Source organism: Octodon degus, unplaced genomic scaffold (genome assembly GCF_000260255.1).
Source record: "Octodon degus isolate 3935 unplaced genomic scaffold, OctDeg1.0 scaffold00035, whole genome shotgun sequence".
Taxonomy (NCBI): Eukaryota; Metazoa; Chordata; class Mammalia; order Rodentia; family Octodontidae; genus Octodon; species Octodon degus.
The window spans coordinates 13,466,930-13,489,272 of NW_004524611.1; the positions used below are offsets into that span (position 1 = coordinate 13,466,930).

The 22,343-nt window shown below is 45.8% G+C and overlaps 1 protein-coding gene across 1 annotated transcript in view; it reads left to right on the forward strand.

The window, feature by feature from the left end:
- Bcl7b (BCL tumor suppressor 7B) overlaps positions 1-11,764 on the forward strand; it is a 20,942-nt gene extending 9,178 nt beyond the window's left edge. The window contains exons 3-6 of the mRNA XM_004630433.2: positions 6,481-6,577; positions 8,557-8,727; positions 10,411-10,490; positions 10,730-11,764. Of these exons, the coding sequence (XP_004630490.1) occupies positions 6,481-6,577; positions 8,557-8,727; positions 10,411-10,490; positions 10,730-10,822 (441 nt within the window). The 3' untranslated portion in view covers positions 10,823-11,764. The remainder of the gene's footprint in view (positions 1-6,480; positions 6,578-8,556; positions 8,728-10,410; positions 10,491-10,729) is intronic.
- Positions 11,765-22,343: the final 10,579 nt, after the last annotated feature.

Genomic DNA, 22,343 nt, shown 5'->3' on the forward strand with positions numbered 1-22,343 from the left:
AAATAAATTAAGTCTTGGGGATGAGGAGGGCTGGTGGCTGGTGGTTGAATCCAGAAGTGGGGGTTGAATCCTTCCAACTGAGCTGTATCCCCAGGCCTTTTTTATTTTTTTAAATTTTGAGACAGAGTCTCACTACACTGCAGAGTTGCTCAAGTGTGGCTGGAACTTGACATCCTCCTGCTTAGCCTCGCAGATGTTGGCATTACAAGCATACAACACCATACCTGGCTGTTTTATCATCTTGACTTGTCCTGCTCTTCCTCACATGTTTTTGGATTACTGGACATACTAGGATTACGTTTATTTTTTTATTTGGTACTGGGAATTGAACTCAGGACCTCGCGCCTGTCAGGCAGATGCTATGCTGCTGAACTACACCCCAGCCCTAGGGTTAGGTTTAACTGTGACTAAAACCCCCCATTTTTTTTTTTTAATTGTTGTTTTCTGTTACTAGATTGAACCCAGACTTGTTTATGCTAGATGTGCAGCTCCCACTGAGCTACATCTCAGACTTTTTTTGTTTGTTAATTTTTTAAAAAAAATATTTATTTATTTAGTGTGTGTGTGTGTGTGTGTGTGTGTGTGGCCAGCTCAGCCCACCAGGGGGCGGGGCTGGCGGGCATGTGGTGCTGGGGATTGAACCGGGGTCCCTGTACTTTGCTTAGCTTAGCTTGTTCTAAGTAGGTGCTTTAGACCACTGAGCCATCTCACCAGCCCCATTGTTTGTTAATTTTTTTTTGAAATAAGGTCTCGCTATGTAGTTCAGGCTGACTTTAAACTTGTTCTGTAGCCCAGGCTGGCCTTGAACTCATGGTGATCCCCTGCCTCAGCCTCTTGAGTGCTGGATTATAGACACGTACCACCATTCTGAGCATATCAATGCAATTTTCACTCAGAAATCTCTTCTTCGGTTATATCTATTTGTACTAGATTCATCACTTAATTTTTTTTTTTTTTTTTTTTTTGGTGGAACTGGGGATTGAACTCAGGCTCTTACGCTTGCCAGGGAAGCGCTTATTCAACTGAGCTATTTCCCCGGCCCCTCATCACTTAATTTTAATTCTGAAGGATTATATTTTTCATGCCATGCTGCCTCAGTTTGCAGCATCAGCCTGCCTTTTCAAGGAGACTCGCCATGTTTGGCTTCCCTCCTTTCATGCATCTGTACTGTGTTCTGTGGATGTCATGGTGCTGGAACTGCCCAGTGTCGGGGGTGCCTTTTGTGTGCCCATCCTCTGTGGTTTCTCTGGCTGTTAATCTGTGACAATTTGTTCTGGCTTCCTGTTAGATGAATTTAGGGCATGGGGTTCGTGCCCTGGCTCAGCCTTTCTTGTTTGCCCTCTCCCATCTTTCCTCTCCTAGGACCCCAGCACCCTTCCTCTGGGGCTTTTTCTAGGGGCAGCCATTCCCAGGCATGCTGGCATCCAATGATACTCTGGTGAATATCTGGGGGCTCCAGGGTGGCCGTTTGTGCCCCACAGCTCTTGCTGTGGTGGTGTTTTCATCTTGTCCCTGAGGGCCAAAGTCAAGCAGTAGGATCTTGAGGGCAGTTGTGTAAGTGGGGAAGGACTTCCTTCCTCCCCGAACTTTACACACCCCAGGCTCGCCTCCAGGGATGTGTAGAGCCTGTGAACACAGCCAGCTTGCAGCCATTCAGGAGAGCACTGGGAATAATGCCCAAGTCACCGTCCCCTGCAGACAAGGCCAGGGCCTTCCCCGGGGAGCATGCAGCAGCCCATGTGGGGGGGGGGCAGATTCTTGAGCATGCCCCATCTAATGTGCTGCTGCTTTGCAAGCTGCACATTCACACAGTGGTGGACCAGCCTGCCTATGGGTGGAGAACTTTAGTATTACAATAAGTGAAGTTTGTTCTGGGTCACTCAAAGGGTGAGACTGGATGGCACTGTGGTTTTGGCTGGTTCTTTGTAAGTTTTTCCCTTCTGGTCCTGTAAAGGGGCAGCAGCTTTTCCTGCAAGTATAACTAATGAGCCCTGGAGGCACTTGCACGCAGCCAGCTTCTGCTAGTGTTTGTGTGACTGAGCTGGGGGCTCGGCCCACAGCTCATTTCCCTCCCTGGCAGTAGGAAAGATGGGAAGCAAGAAACATGAAGATCAGGGCATGGGACAGCTGCTAATGGGACAGTCCATGGGCACGAATTTGATACAGGTAGGGTTAGTCAGGTATGTTTCTTTTTTTGGAGGGGGCGGTACTGGGGATTGAACTCGGGACCCTGCGCTTGCCAGGCAAGCACTTATTCTACTGAGCCATCTCCCCAGCCCTCAGGCATGTTTCTATTATTTCCATTTCTGTTCATGAGATTTCAGACTGTCAAAGTATTTTCCTTTGGATTCATAAACTTTAAGGACTTCATCCTTGGGAGATAATTGTGATATGTTAATGGTCATCTATAATGCTGGGTATTGCAGTATTGTTTGTAATGTTTAAAAATGTCCGGGCTGGTGAGATGGCTCAGTGGTCTAAAGCACCTACTTAGAACGAGCTTCACAAAGCAGAGGGACCGCGGTTCAATCCCCCAGCACCACATGCCAGCCAGCCCTGCCTCCTGGTGGGCTGAGTTGGCCACACACACATACACACACACAAATAAATAAATAAATAAATTTTTTTTTAAAAATGTCCTCTGTGGGGGCCTGCCCCTTAGCTCAGTTCTTTAAGTGGCTGCTTCAACAAAGCAGGCAGGCTCAGGTTGCTGTGGTTTGATCCACAACTCAAGCCAGCCAAACCTGCCCTCAAGGCATTGGGAGCAAAAAATAAAATAAAATATAAATAAATAAATAAATAAATAAATATGTCCTTTATCTATTTGGGGAGCTAGCTCAGTGGCATAGCGCCTGCTTGGCAAGTGCAAGGGGTCCTGTGTTTGATTCTCAGTACCAGAAAAAAAAAAAAAGATTACATTGAGGGAACCCACAAAGTTAGTGCATACCCAATTGTGTAAAGTTTTGTAATACTTATAAAAGATACCATAAATGCAGGCACTTTAGTGCACATGTGGAATCCCAGCACTCTGGGAGGCCAAGGTAGAAAGAGTGCAAATTCAGGTGAAGTCCGGGTAATCTAGTGACATAGCAAGACCCTGATCAAAGTAAAAAACATAAAAAGGGCTAAGAGTTAGCTCTGTGAAAAGTCCTTGGGTTCAATCCCTAGTATGGCCTCCACTTATAGAAGGTTATTCAGTGAAATAGAGAAATGTTTGTAATACAGTGAGGGAAGAAGGAAAAGCAAATTATAATATACACAATAATCCTTTATCATATTAAATATGTGCAGGTTGTCTCTGCAGGTGATTTTCTTTTTTCCTGTGTTTTCACAATTTTGTATAATAAATATTGTTTTATGCACACATTATCACTAAAGTAGGCCAAGCATGGTGGCACATGCCTGCAGTCCCGCCATTTGGGAGACAGGCAAGAGGATCACTGCGCCTTGGAGACCAGCCTGAGCTACATAATGAGTTCAAGGCCACTCTGAACAACATAGTGAGACCCTGTCTCAAAAAAACAAAACATAATCAGTAAAGAGATTATAAAAAGGTAATGGTAGGGCTGGAGAGATGGCTCAGTGGTCTAAAGCACCTACTTGAAACAAGCTTGGCAAAGCACAGGGACCGCGGTTCGATCCCCAGCACCACATGCCAGACAGCCCGCCCCCTGGTGGGCTGAGCTGGCCACACACACACACAATAAATAAATGTAATAAATAAAAATAAATAAATATTAAAAAAAAAAAAAAAGGTAATGGTAAAGCCAAATGTTGGTGTGGTGCTGTGAAACTGGTACATCAACATGCTGTTACAGCCCTATTTTATTGTTTGTGGTGGTAGGGTTGGAATGCACTGCCTCGTCCATGCAAGACAAGGGGCTTGGCCACTGCACCATGCCCCCTCCTGCCATGTCCTTACACAAAGCGGTGACATATGGTGTATTTCACAACCAATGTTATGGGGTCTTTTTGGGTTTTCTTGTTTTGTTGAGACATTGTCTTCCTATATAGTCCAAGCTGGCCCTAACTCACTGTGTAGTCCAGTCACACTCATGGTGATCCTCCTGCCTTACTCTCCTGAGTACAACAGTCCCTTGCTGTTTTGTGGCTTGACTTTCACAGACTCACTGTTTCGTGGGTTTTCAAAAAAAATATTTATTGCAGATTTTTTGCTAAATTGTGGGATTTTGTGGTAGTGTGCAGTACCGTATACATATTTATATGCATAGTATTTATGATTTTAATTATTTTTGTCTAAACATTTTAAAATATATAAAAGTATGTTTAAAATGTTAATTCTAACGTATTAGTACATTAAATCAAAATAAAATGCACTGTTCACAGTATATATTTCATCAGATGAATACATACTGTATCATACAGTATATATGTTAAAGTTATGTAGGTTTACAAGTTTAAGAAATGCTTAAGAACATTAGAAGTGTTCTTAAAAGTGTGGGAAGGGTTTGTAAAGCCTTAAAATATATATAAATACTAAAGTAAGTATAACGTCACTATTTCATTGATTTTCACTTCTCAGGGTGTCTGAAACGTGACCTCTGCCATAAGTGAGGGATCACTGTGCTGAGATTATGTGTGTGTATAATATATACATGTATATGTATATATAATATATGTGTGTGTATAATTATATATATATTTTTTCTTGTGGGGGGAGGCTCTATAGGGTTTTCAGGGCACACTGGTAGATTGGACTGTAGTGATCCGCCTGTTTACAGCTTCCCAAGAGCTAGGATTGTAGGCAAGTGCCACCACACCCAGTCTCAGTTGCTGCCTCAGCACATCCTGGGGGCAAGGCTGCCCATGCACCTGCTTGCAGGTGCTTTAATCTGCTGAGCTATTTGGCCAGCCCTCTGAGATTGTAGGCTCACTATGCCTCGCTCTGTTTATACTTTTGATTTTTTTTTTTTTTTTTTTTGTAGAACCGGGGATTGAACTCAGGTCCTTGCACTTGCCAGGGAAGCGCTTATTTTACTGAGCCATCTCCCTAGCCCCCTCTGTTTATACTTTTGAAACTAAAAATCTGTCTGAAGGAGATAATTCAGAAATAAAGGGAATGTTGAGTATTAGGGCTTTATACCAAGAAAGTAGTCATAAACACAGTCATAGTCCCTAGAGTATTATATAATGGTTAAAAATAGGTTTTGCGCTGGGTGTGGTGGTGCACACCTATAATCCCAGCACTGGGGAGGCTGAGGCAGGCGGATCCTTTCAAGTTCTGGGCTACAAAAAGAGCTCAAGGCCAACCTGAACACGTAGAGAGACCCTGTCTCAAAAAGATCAAAAAAAAAGTTTACGTGACATATGTAATAAAAAGCAGAGTATTTATAATTATATTGAAATTACATCTGCCTGTGAATAATGAAGGTAAGGACAAAGCCTAGTGATGTAGTTCAGCAGTAGAGCACTTGTCTAACTTGCACAAGGCCTTGTTCTATCCACAGGGCTGAAAAACAACAGTAAGGACACACATAAATACATAGCTGATTACTGGGTGTGGTGGTGCATACCTGTAATCCCAGCACTTGGGAGGCTGAGGTAGGAGGATCTTTGGGAGTTTGAGCCCAGCCTGAATTGCATAATGAGACCCTATCTGAAAAAGACTGGGGGGAAAAAAAAAGCTGATTTATGCAGAAGCCCAATTGTGCTATTGATACAGCTCTAATAATTAACATGTATGCAGGGTATGAACTGGTAAATTGGAGGTGACCCAGATTTATACATTTAGCTTTTAAAATGCTGTCACTTGCAAGAGCTTGGATTATTTCCTTCACTGTAGCTGGCTGATTGCAAGCTACCACTTACGTGTGGTTCCGCTGCCCACATAAGCTACATCCTGCTTGATGGGAATGATGTTAAAGGCACAGGCAGACATACAGTGATCATTTGGGATGCATCGGGGTGACCCTTCAGCAGTAGAACTACTGAGGCGTCCTTCTGTCCTGTGCTGCGTTCATGACAGACACAGAGACCCCCTTTTTCCCACTAGGGGTCCATCCTTCTGCTGGCTGTTGAGACAGGCTCTTCTCAGATGAACGTTGTGTTTCTTGCCCTTGCACGCAGGAAAGGGCTGTGAGAGCAAGTGGTAAGAGCGGAGCCACAGGGAGCTTAGGAGAGGTGAAAGCACTTGCTGCTCACTTTATTTATTTATTTATTTATTTATTTTTGCGGTACCAGGGATCAAACTCAGGACTTTGCACAGCCAGGTTTGCTGCTCACTTTTGATTCAGCTTCTTCACCCTAGAAGTATTCGTTTTACACACGATGCCAAGGCTTGAGGAGCACGTTGGCCAGGATTCTGTTATCCTTGGCTCCCTGGAATCTCAGCCCCTCTTCTGCTCCCTGTTAATCCTACTCCCCCAACTGTTACGGGTTCTTACATAGCAGAGAACCTTTCTCCCTCTTTGTGGGTCTCCTGCTTGGCTCTGTCATATTCCTCTTGTTTTCCTTTTCTAGAAAGAAAAGTCAAAATCGAACAGTTCAGCAGCCCGGGAACCTAATGGCTTTCCCTCTGATGCCTCAGCCAATTCCTCTCTCCTTCTTGAATTTCAGGGTGAGTTGCATCTGTATGTCTTCCTGCAGGAAAAAAGAAACTTAGATCATCTCTCAAGAGTAAGGCTAGGGGCCGGGGAGATGGCTCAGTGGAATAAGCGCTTCCCTGGCAAGCATAAGGGCCTGAGTTCAATCCCCGGTTCTGCCAAAAAAAAAAGATTTAAAAAAAAAAAAAGAGTAAGGATAGTTTGCGTGCCATCTCCTTCCCTATGGTTCTGCTGGCATTTTTCTAGGTGCGTCACACAAGGTTCTTCATTCACATCTCACAGTAACTCTGCAAGGTAGATGGCAGTAGCCTCATTTTTCCATTGTAGGAAACTGAAGTGATGGGTAGTTAACACAACTGATACATTGCAGACCCTGTGTTGGGGCCTGATGTTCTGGCCTGAAGCTTGCTTTTCTTGAGTTGGTATAGTTATGTCTTAGAGTCAGCCACCCAAGGAAGACTTTGCATCTTCCAACCCATCCTGTGTCAGCCCTGGAACCACAGTCCCACGTTTTAGTGCTCTTTCCAGCTACATGGCAGTCATTGTTATTGAAGCACTTTATTTCTGTTTCTCATTTTTATCTATCAGCCTGTGATAGGTAGTTATTATCATCCCCAATTAGGAAACTGATGCTCAGACAAGAGTGCCATAGCTCACAGTGACAGAGCATTAATCTTTTTATAATAAGACCTGGTTTAGTAGAGGATAGAGGTCTTTGTAGAAGTGAAGACCACAGTGGGCCTACAGCCTTCTCCTTGGACCAAGACTTAGAGTTGGCTCAGCACGCAGCAGTCTCCTGCCCCACCCAGTCCCACCCTGCCCAGATTAGTGGCTCACGGGAAGGAGAATCCAGAAGGTGCTCCTCAGGCTGTGTACATGTGTTTAATAATCCCAAGTGTCTGGACGGCTTACGAGGCTGAATTTCCTGTCTGGTCTCTGTCTCCTCTTCATTCAGGAAATGGCTAATGAGCTCCTGCTATGTGCCAGGTACTTACTGTGCATTAAACATGCACAGTTGTGTGAAGCAGTGCACGCAGGTACACAGGTCCCAAGAGAGGCATCACAGAGAGTGTGAGCTCTTCCCCCACATGAGCAAGGAGCAGGACCACTGCACTGCAGGTGTAGGGCTTTCCAGCGAGCCTGGGCAAGGAAGTCATAGCAGCACAGAGGACCGTGTGTGGACGAGCCCTTGGGTTAGCGTGGAGCTTGCTGAGGCCCAGGCAGAACAGCAGGCAGTAAGGCCAGAAATCAGCTAGACTTCGCATGTGGTGGTGGGGCCATCTCAAGTGCGCCCTAAGAGACTTCCTGTAGGTGGTAGGGACCATGCAAGGGTTTGGATCAGTCACTCTGGCATGGTGAGGACAGGGTACTTAGTGGCTATCACAGAAGCCTATATAAGGGACAATGAGGGGCTGGGGTTATAGCTTGGCAGCATAAACACCTGCCTGGCAAATGCAAGGTCCTGAGTTTGATCCCTGGCACCAAAATAAATAAATTAATAAATGAGACAGTGAGGCCTCAGGACTGGGGATTTAGCTCAATAGTAGAGTGCTTGGGCCTATGCACAAGACCCTAAATTCAATCACCAGTACCACAAAGAAGAAAACAAAAGACAATGAGGCCTGAACTAAGGCAGCAGGAGAGGACAGAGCAGGTACAAGTGAGCTCAGAACAGGAGACGATGTGGATTGGGTGGCCAGCCCTGGAGGGGAAGAAGAGGACAGAGTTGTGGTTGTTAGCATAACCCAGACTTCTCATGGTGTATTGGTGCTTAGAATGTGTGGTCAAGTAGAAAGTGCTTAATCAATCCCCTTAGACTCTGCAGACAATTGGCAGTGCACAGAAGCCCCTCGGGCCCCCTTTTCAGGGAGTGTCTGCAACAGCAACACTGTGCGAAAGGCTGCCTGTGCAGACGCTAGCTCCCTAGCTGTGGACTGAGTTTCCCTTGAACATTTCTGCCTCAACTGGTGCCCTTGCTGTGTTTGGTTTTCAGACGAAAACAGCAACCAGAGTTCCGTGTCTGATGTCTATCAGCTCAAGGTGGACAGCAGCACCAACTCGAGCCCCAGCCCCGAGCAGAGCGAGTCCTTGAGCCCTGCACACACCTCTGACTTCCGCACTGATGACTCCCAGCCCCCCACTTTGGGCCAGGAGATCCTTGAGGGTGAGTTGTGGGTGACTCAGGACAGCATCACAGAGGGGCCTCTCTCTGGCCTGATTTTTCTCTTTTAATGCCAGCACTTGGGAGACTGAAACAGAAGGTTTGCAAGTTTGAGACCATCCTGGGCTACACAGTGAGTTCAGAGTTGGACTAGACTATAGGAGTCTCTTCCTGGTTTTCCTCTCAGTCTAAGAAGTTAATATTTGTAATCCCAAAGATACATTATTGGAATCCCACCAAGTTAATTTCAATCTACCACTCCCGCAACCCACAGCAAAAGTAAGGACACTAAAGTATATTTGTAATTTTTTTTTAAATTTTTTTAATTTATTTATGTGTGTGTGTGTGTGTGTGGCCAGCTCAGCCCACCAGGGGGCGGGGCTGGCTGGCATGTGGTGCTGGGGGATTGAACCGCGGTCCCTGTGCTTTGCCAAGCTTGTTCCAAGTAGTGCTTTAGACCACTGAGCCATCTCACCAGCCCCAGTATATTTGTAATTATTAGGGAGCCAAGGGGCCTAAAATCCAGCCACAAAGATGGCTTTCTGGAACAGAGAGGCTGACCCAGGGCCTCACCCGGTTTTATTCAGTGGAGGAGTCGTTTGAGGAGGAATGACTGAGAATTATGGGAAGTAGGTAACTACTGTGAGCTGAGCTAGGTGGGTGGCCTACATTTACCTCTCCCATATGCAGAGAGGATATGCAGAGACAGTAATCTGCTTTATGCTATTGAGATAGTATCTAATGTTTTGGGGGGGTCTGGTGCTTCAGTTTTGATGTAGTCTTTCAAGCCCCAGGAAGTCACAGTCTCTGTCTCGATCCCAGCTGGTGAGGCTCAATCCCAGCTGGTGGCGCAGAGCATTGGCTCTTTGTCCTGTCTTGACCCTGCTCACATCAAGGAGCAGCAGGTGTAGGTTACAGGGAAATACACTTGCCACCTTCAAAGACTATCACTAGCACCTCAGCTAACCAATATATATTGCTTAAGGCCAATTGAAAGGATAAACAGAAGTCCTAGCCAGCTCTGTACAGAACAATATGAGGAAATAGGGTCAGGCTCAGTCAAAATGGAGACAGTCACTCTTCTTTCAAGGAGAGCTGCTCAGATGGTCCTCCACACTGGACTAGATAGTGAAACGCAGTCTAAAACTAGTGGAATTAGATGTTACCTTAAGTCTTTCTAATGTCAGAGTTCATACTCTTTGCATTATATTCTGGGATTTGTTAGTATAATAGATGTGTATATGTCTTTGGCCCTTGGTAGCTTTTAGTGTGTGACCTGTTTATAGCAAGCTGCAAAATAGAACTGGTTTCCCTGTGGATAATCCCTAGTGCAGCTTATGTTTGCAGTATACTTACTATTTTTCACTCACGATAGGGCTCCTTCCATGTATTAATTCTCATAGCAGCCCTGTCATCACACTGGACAAGAGTCATGATTGGGATGCCTGGGCTCGCTCCCAGCCTGGCCGGATGGAGGCCTCTGACCCAGCCATACTGCTCCTGTCTACCATCTACCATTAGTGACTGTGGTTCCTCACCAGAGTCTTGGCCCCACTGGGCCACTGTTCCTCTGTCTTCACAATTTCACCTCCCTGTGATTTGTGAGACAGCTCCCTGGGGTGAGGCTGAGATTCTGGGTCTCCTGCCTCTATGAGGCCCACACTGGGGCTGACCTTGCTTTTTCAGAGCCCTCCTTGCCTGCCTCAGAAGTTGCCGATGAGCCTCCCACACTTACAAAGGAAGAACCAGTTCCACGGGAGACCCAGGTAAGGACACCCTTTCGCCTTGCCTGTTCCAGGGCAGGAAGGACAGCTTTGCAGTGAGGTCACAGGGACAGGGTTACATGTCCCAGGTGGGCTGTGGAGCCAAGTGGGCTGCATCTCCAGGTCTTGGGAGGGAAGAAAGTGTCTGCAGGGAGGCACAGGGCAGATCCAGGATATCACTGAGGATGACAGTGAGGGTATGTCGCCACAGGCCTCACCTCTTCTGGCTCTGCTTCTTCTAGATGGCCGAGGAGGAGGAGGACTCCGGAGCCCCACCACTGAAGCGCTTCTGTGTGGACCAGCCTGCAGTGCCGCAGACGGCCTCTGAGAGCTAGCACTGCCCAGTGCACTTCTCCTGGCCCTGCCTCTATTTATTGCGTTCTGGCTCTGGCTGTGCGGTGTCACTAGGGTTAGGGTAGCACCGGGGTCCAGAGCCTGCACATGGGAGTCCTCCAGGCTAGAAGGCCGGCATAGGACCTAGGATTATAGTGTCATCATCCTGTCCCTGGCATCTGTGTCAGCTTGCTTCTGGGAAGAGGAGTGCTTATGTCCTTTTGCACCTGAGCAGGCTGGAGCCTCTGCCATTCCAGGGTCCGTCTGTCACCTCCCAGTAGCATTCTCTGCTCCAGAACCTCTGGGTGGAGCTGCTGGCACTTCTTCAGGAGAAAGAGATGTGGAGGGCACCTCTGAGGAAGAGAGTGCCTAGGTTACTTGAACTTGAACGAAGACTATAGATTGTAGGACTTTCGCTGGGCCTGGCCCCTGTGGTTTCCTTTGGAGGACTGGGTGGAGACATGGTTGGGCTGGGAGAGGCTCCTCTTTCAGGAAAGAAGGGCCTTTCTTGCACAGGGCCACAAAGTCCCTGTAGTTTTCTTGCCATCCTGGCCCTTCTACCTGATCCTCTGGAGGTGCTGCCTCTTCTGGGTGCTCCCGCTGCCCACAGCGCTGTCCCCGTTACTCTCCTGGCCCCTCACATACGCACACACGCAGCTTCCTGTCTTCACCTGTACGTTTCATTCCAGTATCCCCTGCCTCCTGCTACTACCCCAGCAAGGATCGAGGTTCTGACAACAGTACCCATCCTCCACAGTACTCATCAGCTCAGACTTTCTAGAAAGTTCCTTTTTTTTTTATTTGAAATCTGCATGTTTAATTGAACTTTATGATTTTATTTTTTGTTTAAAAGAAGTTTAAGAAAATGAAAATGGGCAACAGCAAGTGAAGACTTATTTTAGCACTGAATAGAATATTTTTAAAATTAAACTATTTGAAATATGTCCTGTTGGCACTTGAGTTCTTCATTCTCAGAGGTGAAGGGATGGCGTGGCAAGGTGGCCGAGCACCTGTGCTGTCATGTGGCAGGGTTCTCGTGTTGGCACAGCATGAGAAGCCTCTGAGATTCCCTTTGGGGTTGGTGGCTCCTCTGAGTCCTACACTGAGTGCAATCAGGTGCTTGGGACAGATTCCTGAGTTTACTTTTTTTTTTTTTTTGCTCCGAATGCCCTCAGGTGGTTTGGCTGGCTGGAGTGTTGTGGGCATCGAACTACAGCAACCTGAGGCTGACAGCTTTGTGGAAGCAGCCACTTAAACAACTGAGCTAAGGCCAGGCCCCACTGAGTTTACTTTTTGAAATTGTGGTAAAATACATGTAAACGTAAGATACCCATTTAAATTTTTTTTTTTTTTTTTTTTTTTTTTCAGAACCGGAGATTGAACTCAGGCCCTTGTGCTTGCCAGTGAAGCGCTTATTCTACTGAGCCATCTCCCTAGCCCCTGTATTTTTTAGAGAAGGGTCTACAGGGCATTCAGGGTCTCACTACTAGATCAGACTTGTAGTGATTCTCCTGTTTACAGCCTCCCAAGAGCTGAGATTACAGGCGCATGCTACCATGCCTGGTCTCAATTGCCATGGGGGCAAGGCTGGCACGGCATGTCCAGAGATCGAACCCTGGCCCCTATGACTGCTTGCAGGCGCTTTAATCTGCTGAGCTATTTGGCTGGCCCAAAAGGATTTTTTTTTGTGGGGGGGAGTGGGGGCTCGGGCTGCCTGAAGAGCAGGTCTGGTTAGGCAGGTGGAAATGGGGATCGAACCGAGGTCTCCTGCTCCTGACTGCCTTTGCATGAGAAGGCGCTTAAACAACTGAGCTAAAGGCAAGCACCCCTAAAATTTAGTTTAGGTGTTTTGAGACAGGTTCTCTATCTAATCCAAGCTGGCTTGGAACTCACTGTGTAGCCCAAGCTGGCCTGAAACTCACTGTGCTCTTCTTGCCTTTGCCTCCTGTAAGTGCTGGGCTTACAGGACTGGGCCACTACACCCAGCTTTTAAATTATTTTAAAGAACACATTGGACTGGTAATAAATACATTCATGATGGTATAGTCATCTCTGCGATATAGCTCTGAACTTGGTCACTACTCCAGACAAAAACCTTGTACAAGCCTGGCATGATAGCCCATGCCATAATCCTATCTACTCAGGAAACTGCAGGAAGATCACCGTGCTCAAGTCCTGCCTGGGAGAGCTAATGAGACTCTTACCTCAAAAAAATTTTTTCTGAGTAAAGGATTCGCTTTGTAGTCCAGTCTGGCCTTAAATTTACTATGTAACCCGGGGGGCAGGAGGCTTGAACTCACATCAGTCCTACTGCCTCAGCCTCTCAAGAGCTGGATTTTTTTTTTTTTTTTTTTTTTTTGTGTGTGTGTGTGTGTGTGTGTGTGTGTGTGTGTGTGTGGTACCAGGGCTTGAACTCGACCTTATGCTTGCCAGGCAAGTGCTTATTCTATCGAGCTATCTCCCGAGCCCAAGTGCTGGATTTTTATGGTGTGGGCCATTGTACCCCGCTTCCTGTGTCAAAATTTTTAGAAGGGCTGGGGCACCTTGGTTTTAGTTTCCTTGGGTTCATTCCGTAGAACCACAGAACAAAGCAATAGCAAAAAGTCATACTCAGCAAGTAATTATTCTCAATTTATCCCTCCCCTCAGGCTTGGGCAACCATAAATTTTTCTATCTTGAGTTCTTTTTGTTCTTGATTCTAAAGGAAAAAGAGTCATGATTGGAAAGAAGCCAGCATTCTGTATGGTTTAAGTTTCATTTTGGTATACTCTGAAGCAACTCAGGGGCTTCAGTATGGGATACGATGAGACTAGAATGGAAGTTCCACTACCTATTACGCCACCCTCGTTTGCTTTTTCTTAAAGTTTACGTAACATGTAAGGTACAGTGGCTCATGCCTGTAATCCCAGTACTTGAGAGGCTGAGGCAGGTGGATTGTGAGTTTGATGCAAACCTGGGGAACAGGGAAATCAAAGCCAGTCTGGACTACATATAGCCAGACCATGTCTAAAAATGCCAAATACCAAACAAAACAAGCAAATAAGAAAGGGGACTATGTATGGGGCTCAGTGCTCCCTGGTTTCATTCTACAGGGCTGCAAAGAGAAAAAAAAAAAATAACATACTGTTACCAAATGAGTGGTACATAAGATTATTTTATCAAATGAGTGGTACATAATAAAGTAAGATTATTATTTTATGCTAGGCATGTACTCTGCAACTTTTTTTTTTTTTTTAAATTTTTATTTGTGTGTGTGTGGCCAGCTCAGCCCACCAGGGGGCGGGGCTGGCTGGCATGTGGTGCTGGGGGATTGAACCGCGGTCCCTGTGCTTTGCTAAGCTTGTCCTAAGTAGGTGCTTTAGACCACTGAGCCATCTCACCAGCCCCTGCAACTTTTTTTTTGACATGGGTCTCTATGTAGTCCAAGCTGGCCTCAAATTTGTGGCACTCCTCCTGCCTCAGCCTCTTGAGTACTAGGATTATAAGCATAAACCATTAATCTGGCTAAGTGCTCTACTACTGGAGGAGGTATGTTCCCAGCTGTTTTTTAAATTTTGAGACAGGGCCAGGGAGATAGCTCAGTGGCATAAGTGCCTGCCTGGCAAGTGCAAGGTCCTGAGTTTGATCCCCAGTACCACAAAAACAAAAAACCAAAACATACCAAAATAATGAAGAAGAAGAGGAAGAGGAGGAGGAGGAAAATTAAGGTGTAAGCTCAGTGGAAAGCTCAGTCCTGAATACTAGAAACAAATTATTTTTTAAGTTTTGATCCCGGGGATTGAACTCAGGACCCTGTGCTTGCCAGGCAGGCGCTTATGCTGCTGAGCTATCTCCCTGGCCCTTGGAAACAAATTTAATAAAAGATCCAAAGAAATAATCAGGCAGATTTGACAGAAGGCCAAGTGGAATTTCTATAAATGAATAACAGTTACTGAAATCAAGCATCAGAAAAGGCAACCAAGTGAGAAAAATAACAAGGGGCATTAGCAGTCGAGGCATGGACATTATCTCGGTCACTTTTCTCTTATTGCTGAGACAAAATACCCGACACCCAAAATGAGGGAAGGAAAGATTTATTTAGCTCACAGTTTGTGGAGGTTTCAGTCCATACTCAGCTGGCTCCAAGGCAGAGTGGCACATGGCAGAGGGCAGCAGTTCATGGTGGCGGAAAGCAGCAAGAGTAGAAAGGGAGGAGCAGCAGCAGGGAGCAAGCCTCTCTCCCTTAGGTTGCATTCACACTATCTGCCCCAGGGCCAGTGCAGCGCTCACACCCATATCACAGCACTGGATTATGAATGAATCACAAACTCTAGAGGCTCACCCCAGGACTGCATGAGGCTTTGGGGGGGGACATCTAGACACAAACTATAACATATATTGACTTTGTGACCAGATACTAGGCCTGGGTGACACAGCAGTCAGGAATCCCAGCCATCAGAGGCAAGCATGATGGTGCACACGTGGCAGCAGGAGGCTGAAGCAGGAAGGCTTGCGCCCTACCCAGGCAATTTAGTGACTTTGCTGTCTCCAAATAAAACATTAAAAAAAGACTGAGGAGGGCTGGGGAGATAGCTCAGTAGAATAAGCGCTTGCCTGGCAAGCACAGGGTCCTGAGTTCAATCCCAGTACCGGAAAAAAAAAAAAAAAAAAAAAGGAATGGGGATGTAGCTCATTGCAAGGGCCTAGGTTCAATACTCAGTGGTGGCCAATAGAGCTGGATAGGAGGTAGTATGGTGAGTACTGCAGCCCATTCAGAACCCTGTAGTGTGGTGAGGAAGATGGTACAGAATCCCCCCCCCCCTTTTTTTTTTTTTTGTACCAGGAATAAAACTCAGGACCTTACACTTGCCAGGTGGGTGTTATACCACTGAACTATTGTATCCCTGGCCCAGAAATCCTTCAGTTTATTATTTCATTATCTTTCACTTCTGAACCACTTCACTGAAATTCTTCTATGAAATGCAGGCTAAAAAAAAAAAAAAAAATGCAGGCCAGCAACTTTCTCCACCATCCTAGAATCTTGATAAGATGTGGGATAGGAGGATGAGAAGAGAGAACACAGAAAGCCAGGGAATGACCACATGATAGTCTCCCTAGGTGTAGGTTTTCTCCAGGTCCAATACTTAGGCATATTTGAATTTTTTTTCTTGTAGTGCTAGGGATTGAACTCAGGCTCACATGTGCTGGGCAAGTGCTCTACCATGGAGCTACATCACCAGCTTCACATTTGAATCATTGTTATTTTTGGATATTTATTTGTTTCATTTTTATTTGTATTTATTTAGTATTTTTGTTTTAGTAAGGGTCTACAGGGTCTCACTATGTAGGTCGGACTCGTAGTGATGTGCCTGTGTTCAACCTCCCAAAGAGCTGGGATTACAGGCTTGCCCACCATGCCCAGTCTCAGTTGCTGTCATTGGGGGCACCCCTCACCCGATATCAAAACCCGGCTGCTGCGGCTGCCTAAGCAGGCACTTTAATCCGCTGAGCTATTTGGCAGGCCCTATTTGCTTCATTTTTAGTACCCACTCTTAGATTCCCTTTACAGTCAACATGCTATGATCCATGCTTTTGTGTGTGTGTGTGTGCGTGCGTGCGTGCGTGTGTGTGCGTGTGTGTGGTGCTGCGGTCCTTCAGCAATCTAGGCAAGAGAAGGCATGGGCCCTGCAGCCAGTGCAACCCCAGTCTTTCTTTTTGGAGTCAGGGCTTGATCTCGATTCATAGTCCAGGTGCCCAAGTGCTCTCTCTATAGAGCCCAGGCTGGTGCCCTGCATGCTGGGATTACACACTTAGGCCTCTGAACCCAGCCATGGTTTTAATATCCAAATTGTTCCACATTTGGTCAGTTAGCATCCTTTGTGCTGACTCCTGTGCTTTTGAATATTTTGTCCTTATTTTTTAAGCAATTTCTTACTTTTGGGTTCAACAAGATGTTCCAGACTAACACTTGGGACTTTGCCAGCTTCAGTCATTTTCCCAAATAGCACTGGATCCTTTTAGTGGGAAATATTTTTAAAACCTAGCTAGGCTTAGTGGCTTGTGTCTACAGTTCCAGCAGTTGGGAGGCTGAGGCAGGGGATTGCCGTGAATTTGAGGCCAGCCTGGTATACATTCCAGTAGCGAATTCAAGACCAGTCTGAACTACAAAAGGAGACTGCATCTCAAAAAAAACAACAAACCAAAAACAAAAATCTAAGTAACTAGGGCTTTGCTGAAGAGAAAGTAGTAGAAAGACAGGACAGGTCTTAGGGTCATCGAGGTAATGGTTTGGCTCTATTCTGAGGCTCCAGGGAAGCAGTTAGTGGACAGGAAGGAAGTAGGGAGGCAAACTGGAAGGACATCGACTACCTGATGTGTCTTTCTTTCTTTCTTTCTTTCTTTCTTTCTTTCTTTCTTTCTTTCTTTCTTTCTTTCTTTCTTTCTTTCTTTCTTTGGCAGAACTGGGCATTGAACTCAGGCCCTTGTTCTTGCCAGGCAAGTGCTATTGTACTGAGCCATCTCCTCGGCCCCACTCATGTGTTTTTCACACTGAAGAGATTTAAGAGTTCTGTTAATCTGGGGATAGAACAGTGAGAAGCACATAAAAGAAAACAAAAGACTGAAACAATCCAGAGAAAACAAAAGGGAGTAAAATCAGTTTGTTTGTTTTTTAATTTTATTTATTTATTTATTTGTGTGTGTGTGTGTGTGTGTGTGGCCAGCTCAGCCCACCAGGGGGCGGGGCTGGCTGGCATGTGGTGCTGGGGATTGAACCATGGTCCCTGTGCTTTGCTAAACTTGTTCTAAGTAGGTGCTTTGGACCACTGAGCCATCTCACCAGCCCCGTAAAATCAGTTTTACAACATGGATCATTTGTGAATAATCCTAAGTACACACTGTGTACTGATTTCACTGATCACAGTACAATGACAATATCATTACTTGGGGGATATAGTTGTGTGTGGTATTTATGGAAGGATATGAGATGCCAGCCAGGCATGAGCACACATCTGTAATCCCAGCACTTGGGAGGCTGAGGCAGGCGAGGGTCACAAGTTTGAGCTAGTTTGAGTAATTTAATGACTTAGTGAGAATTAAATATTTTTTTTCGGGCTGGTGAAATGGCTCAGTGGTCTAAAGCACCTACTTAGAACAACCTTAGCAAAGCCCAGGGACCGCAGTTCAACCCCCCAGCACCACATGCCAGCCAGCCCCGCCCCCTGGTGGGCTGAGCTGGCCACACACACACACACACACACACACACACACAAATAAATACATAAAAAAAAAAAAATATTTTTTTTTCTACATACAAAGAATAAAAGGTTTGGGATGTAGCTCAGTGTGAAGCCCCTGGGTTAAATATTAAACCCCCAATGTGAAAGCATGAACATGTGTGGGGGGATGAAAAGCCAAAATTACAACACATTAAAGGACAGGTCTAATTGGCTTTTATTCCTGATTTATGAAGCAGGGTAACCTTCATTCTGCAAAAATAGAGTGAAAGCTCCCTTTGGGCAACAGAACAGCAGCCTGTAAGAAAACAAAACAAGAGAAAAGAGCTGGTTGCTTAACAGGTTACTTCAGATTACTTTTTGTAAGGTTAAAGTATATGGGACTTCTGTATGACTCTGACTCAGGTTGACTGGAATCGCCTGTTTTTGAGAAAGCAAGTCTATTTTGGAATCTATCTGCTTCCTTAAAGTTTGTTTGATTATGTGGCTCTTAGTGTGAGTGACTCCACTTTGCTTTCCTCTGGCCCGTCGGGCCTGGTAGAGAAGGTCTGTTGAAAACACTGGCTTCCCAATCCTCTCATTGCAGTAAATTTTTAAGTCCTCATTTCCCAGTGGAAAAGTCAACAGCTAAGCCAGGGGGCCCAAGCTTGTAATGCCTGTTCCACAAAAGTAAGTTAAATTAAATTTAACAAAGACTAGGAACATAGCTCAAGGCAGAAGCCCTGAGTTCACGCTCCAGAACTAAAAATAGAAAAGAATTATGGATGTAAAGGTCTGGAGATGGTCCTAGGTTTAACACTCCAGCACTGGAAAAGAAAAAGTGGATCAGGACAATTGCTAGAGTTCTGCTTTTTGTAGAAGTTATTTGATTTTCTTTGAAATATGTTTATGCGTTTTTCTTTGGAACTTTTTACATGAATAAGGTATCACTTACTCTCTTTTGCATTTTGGGTTTTTTTATGGGGGAGGATACCCGGAATTGAACTCAGGACTTCACACTTGCCAGGCAAGAGCTGTGTCACTGAGCTACATCCCTATTTCCTACAACACTTTAAAGGTGAAAACCATTATAATAATCATGTAAACTAGAAATAATAGAGGCTTAAATTAGGACACTGTTGGGATGGCAGGAAGGGGAAATAATTTGAAAATTTAAGTGGGTACCAGGCAGGTGCCTGTAAACTTAGCTACTCAGGAGGCTGAGGCAGGAGCACCACAAGTTCTGACCCAACTTGGGTAACACAATGACTCAGCAAGCCCATCTCAAAATAAAAAATAAAAAGGACTGGGGATGTAGTTCCCAGGCTTAGTGGTACACAACTGTAATCCTAGCATGTGGGAGGTTGAGGCAGAAGATTGCTGTGAGCTCAAGGCCAACCTGGGATACACAATTCAAGAGGAGCATAAACTGCACAGTGAATCCCTGTCTCAAAAACCCAATAAACTGGGGTTGGGAATATAGCTCAGTGGCATAGTGCCTGTCTGGCAAGTGTGAGATCCTGAGTTCAAGTCCCAGTACCAAAAGAAAAAGGAAAAAAAAACCACAAAAAAAAACAAACAAAATTACTCCAGTACTGCTCTATAAAAGGAGAAAATCAACCCTCATTCTGCTTCTCCCAGGTCAGCACTGTTACTCTGGGAGCCCTTCAGCTCTGTGGTTGTTCCTGGGGCTCCAGGTGACAGGGTCTGCTCACAAAACCCCACCCCAGTTTCTACTTTGCTTTTCCAGATTCCCAGCTGTGTCTGCGATGGCTCTCTAGGATGCTGAACTCCAAGTGCTTGGCTGATTTTCCCATCTATCTCACAGACCTGCCTCCCAGACACTGGCACTGGACTCTAGCCCACACCTGTCCCAAGTGCTGCCATTACCATCGTGCCAGGATCTGCTGTGCAACGAGACCACAGAGCCCTGGATTTCCCCCCCCCCAGCTGGGGAATGAACCCAGTTCCTGGCACACATCAGGGAAGCATTCTATGCTGAGCTATGCCCCAGCCTAGACACCAAAATGTTTACCTAACTTCTTTTTTTTTTAAATTTGAATACTTTAATACTTTTATTATTTTTTAAATTTTATTTATTTATTTATTTATGTGTGTGTGTGGCCAGCTCAGCCCACCAGGGGGCAGGGCTGGCTGGCATGTGGTGCTGGGGGATTGAACCGCGGTCCCTGAGCTTTGCTAAACTTGTTCTAAGTAGGTGCTTTATTTTTTTATTTATTTATTTTTCTTTTTAAATATTTATTTATTTATTTTGTGTGTGTGTGGCCAGCTCAGCCCACCAGGGAGCGGGGCTGGCTGGCATGTGGTGCTGGGGATTGAACCGCATTCCCTGTGCTTTGCTTAGCTTAGCTTGTTCTAAGTAGGTGCTTTAGACCACTGAGCCATCTCACCAGCCCTAAGTAGGTGCTTTAGACCACTGAGCCATCTCACCAGCCCCTACCTTCTTTTTTTTTGGCGGAGCCAGGGATTGAACTCAGGCCCTTGTGCTTGCCAGGGAAGCACTTATTCCACTGAGCCATCTCCCTGGCCCCCTAACTTCTTAATGTTTATGGAGTGCTTCCTCTGCGTGAAGTCTGTTAGTATCAATCGCTGTGGACTACTTCCTGTCAGTCCCCTTCTGTGCCCCACTCAGATCTGATCCTGTTCCATTTGGGCCATCAGAATCTCTGCCACCAGATGCTGCAGTTCTTTTATGTTTTGTTTGTTTTGAGACAAGGTCTCGCTATGTAGTTTAGGCTAGCTCTAAACTCACTGTGTAGCCTGAGCTGGCCTCGAACTTGCACCAATTCTTCTGCCTCAGCCTCCTGAGTGCTGGGAGTTTCTTTTGTGGTGTTGGGCTGGGATCCTAGGCTTTGCACATACTAGGCAAGTGTTTTATTTATTTTTTTTCAGAACCGGGTAGTGAACTCAGTCCCTTGCACTTGCCAGAGAAGCACTTATTCCACTGAGCCATCTCCCTGGCCCCTAGGCAAGTGTTTTATCACTGAGCTACATTACTAGCTCAATTCCCTTCTTAGCTCTGTGCCCAGGATGACCACCTCCAGGACCACTCTGGTCACCTGAATTTTTGGCCACAAAACCCTTATGTTTTAGGCACAAAGCCCTGAGCTTAACCACAATTTTAACCCTGCTGATCTCTCAGCTTTCAATTTTGCCCTCATTTTTCTATCTGGAAAACTTCTATTTTTTTCACATAGTGAATTCAAACGATATCTTCTGAATAGAGTTTTTCCACTCCTCCTGGAAGAAATATCTGTACTAGGTGATCAGAGGAGGTTCTGTAGATGGGGTTTCTGACCTAGAACCTACCTTACTGGGAGACTGGTTTTACCACACTGCCCCCTCCCTTGGGATTGAGCCCAGGGAGTCCTGTGAGTTAAAGCCCCCAGCACTGTGTCTTTTCTTTTTTAATATTTATGTGTGTAGGGGGGGCAGCTCAGCCTACCAGGGGGTGGGGCTGGCTGGCATGTGGTGCTGGGGGATTGAACCGCGGTCCCTGTGCTTTAGCTAAGCTTGTTCTAAAAAGGTACTTTAGACCACTGAGCCGTCTCACCAGCCCCTGTGTCTTTTCTTGAGATAGGTTTTTTTTTTTTTTTTTTTAAGTACACGATCTACAGGGTCTCACCATGTAGATCGGACTCGTGATCCTCCTGTTTACAGCCTCCCAAGTGCTGAGATTATAGGTGGGAGCCACCATGCTCAGTCTCAGTCACCATCAATCACCCCCAGTCCCTGCATCTGCCTAAGCAGGCAGCTTTAATCCGCTGAGCTATTTGACCTGCTTGAGGCACGGTCTTGCTAAATTCTCCAGGTTGGGCTGGAATTCCCAATTCTCTTGCCTCAGCCTCTCAAGTACCCATGCCCAGCCAAGCCCCGGATTTCACTGAGATGTGGAGAAAAGGAGACAAGGGTCTAGAACAGGCTGGCTGCCTTCAGGGACATCTACCAGCCTAGCCTGTTAAAAGATCAGGCTGGGAAGATATCTGCTGGGAATCTTTGAAGCAAGGAGACAATTTAAGGAGAACATTTAATCAAGCGTGCTCCTGATTGTTGTGGACAAGCTAAGCAGTTTGACTATATGTGTTCTCTGTATGGAGAAACACCTCAGAGGTCCTCACCCCACAGGCACCTTACTGCCATTTTTCTACGACGAATTTTTTTTTTAATTTTTTTTTTTATTTATTTGAGAGAGAGAGAGAGAGAGAGAGAGAGAGAGAGAGTGTGGTGTGTGTGTGGCCAGCTCAGCCCACCAGGGGGCGGGGCTGGCTGGCATGTGGTGCTGGGGGATTGAACCGCGGTCCCTGATGCT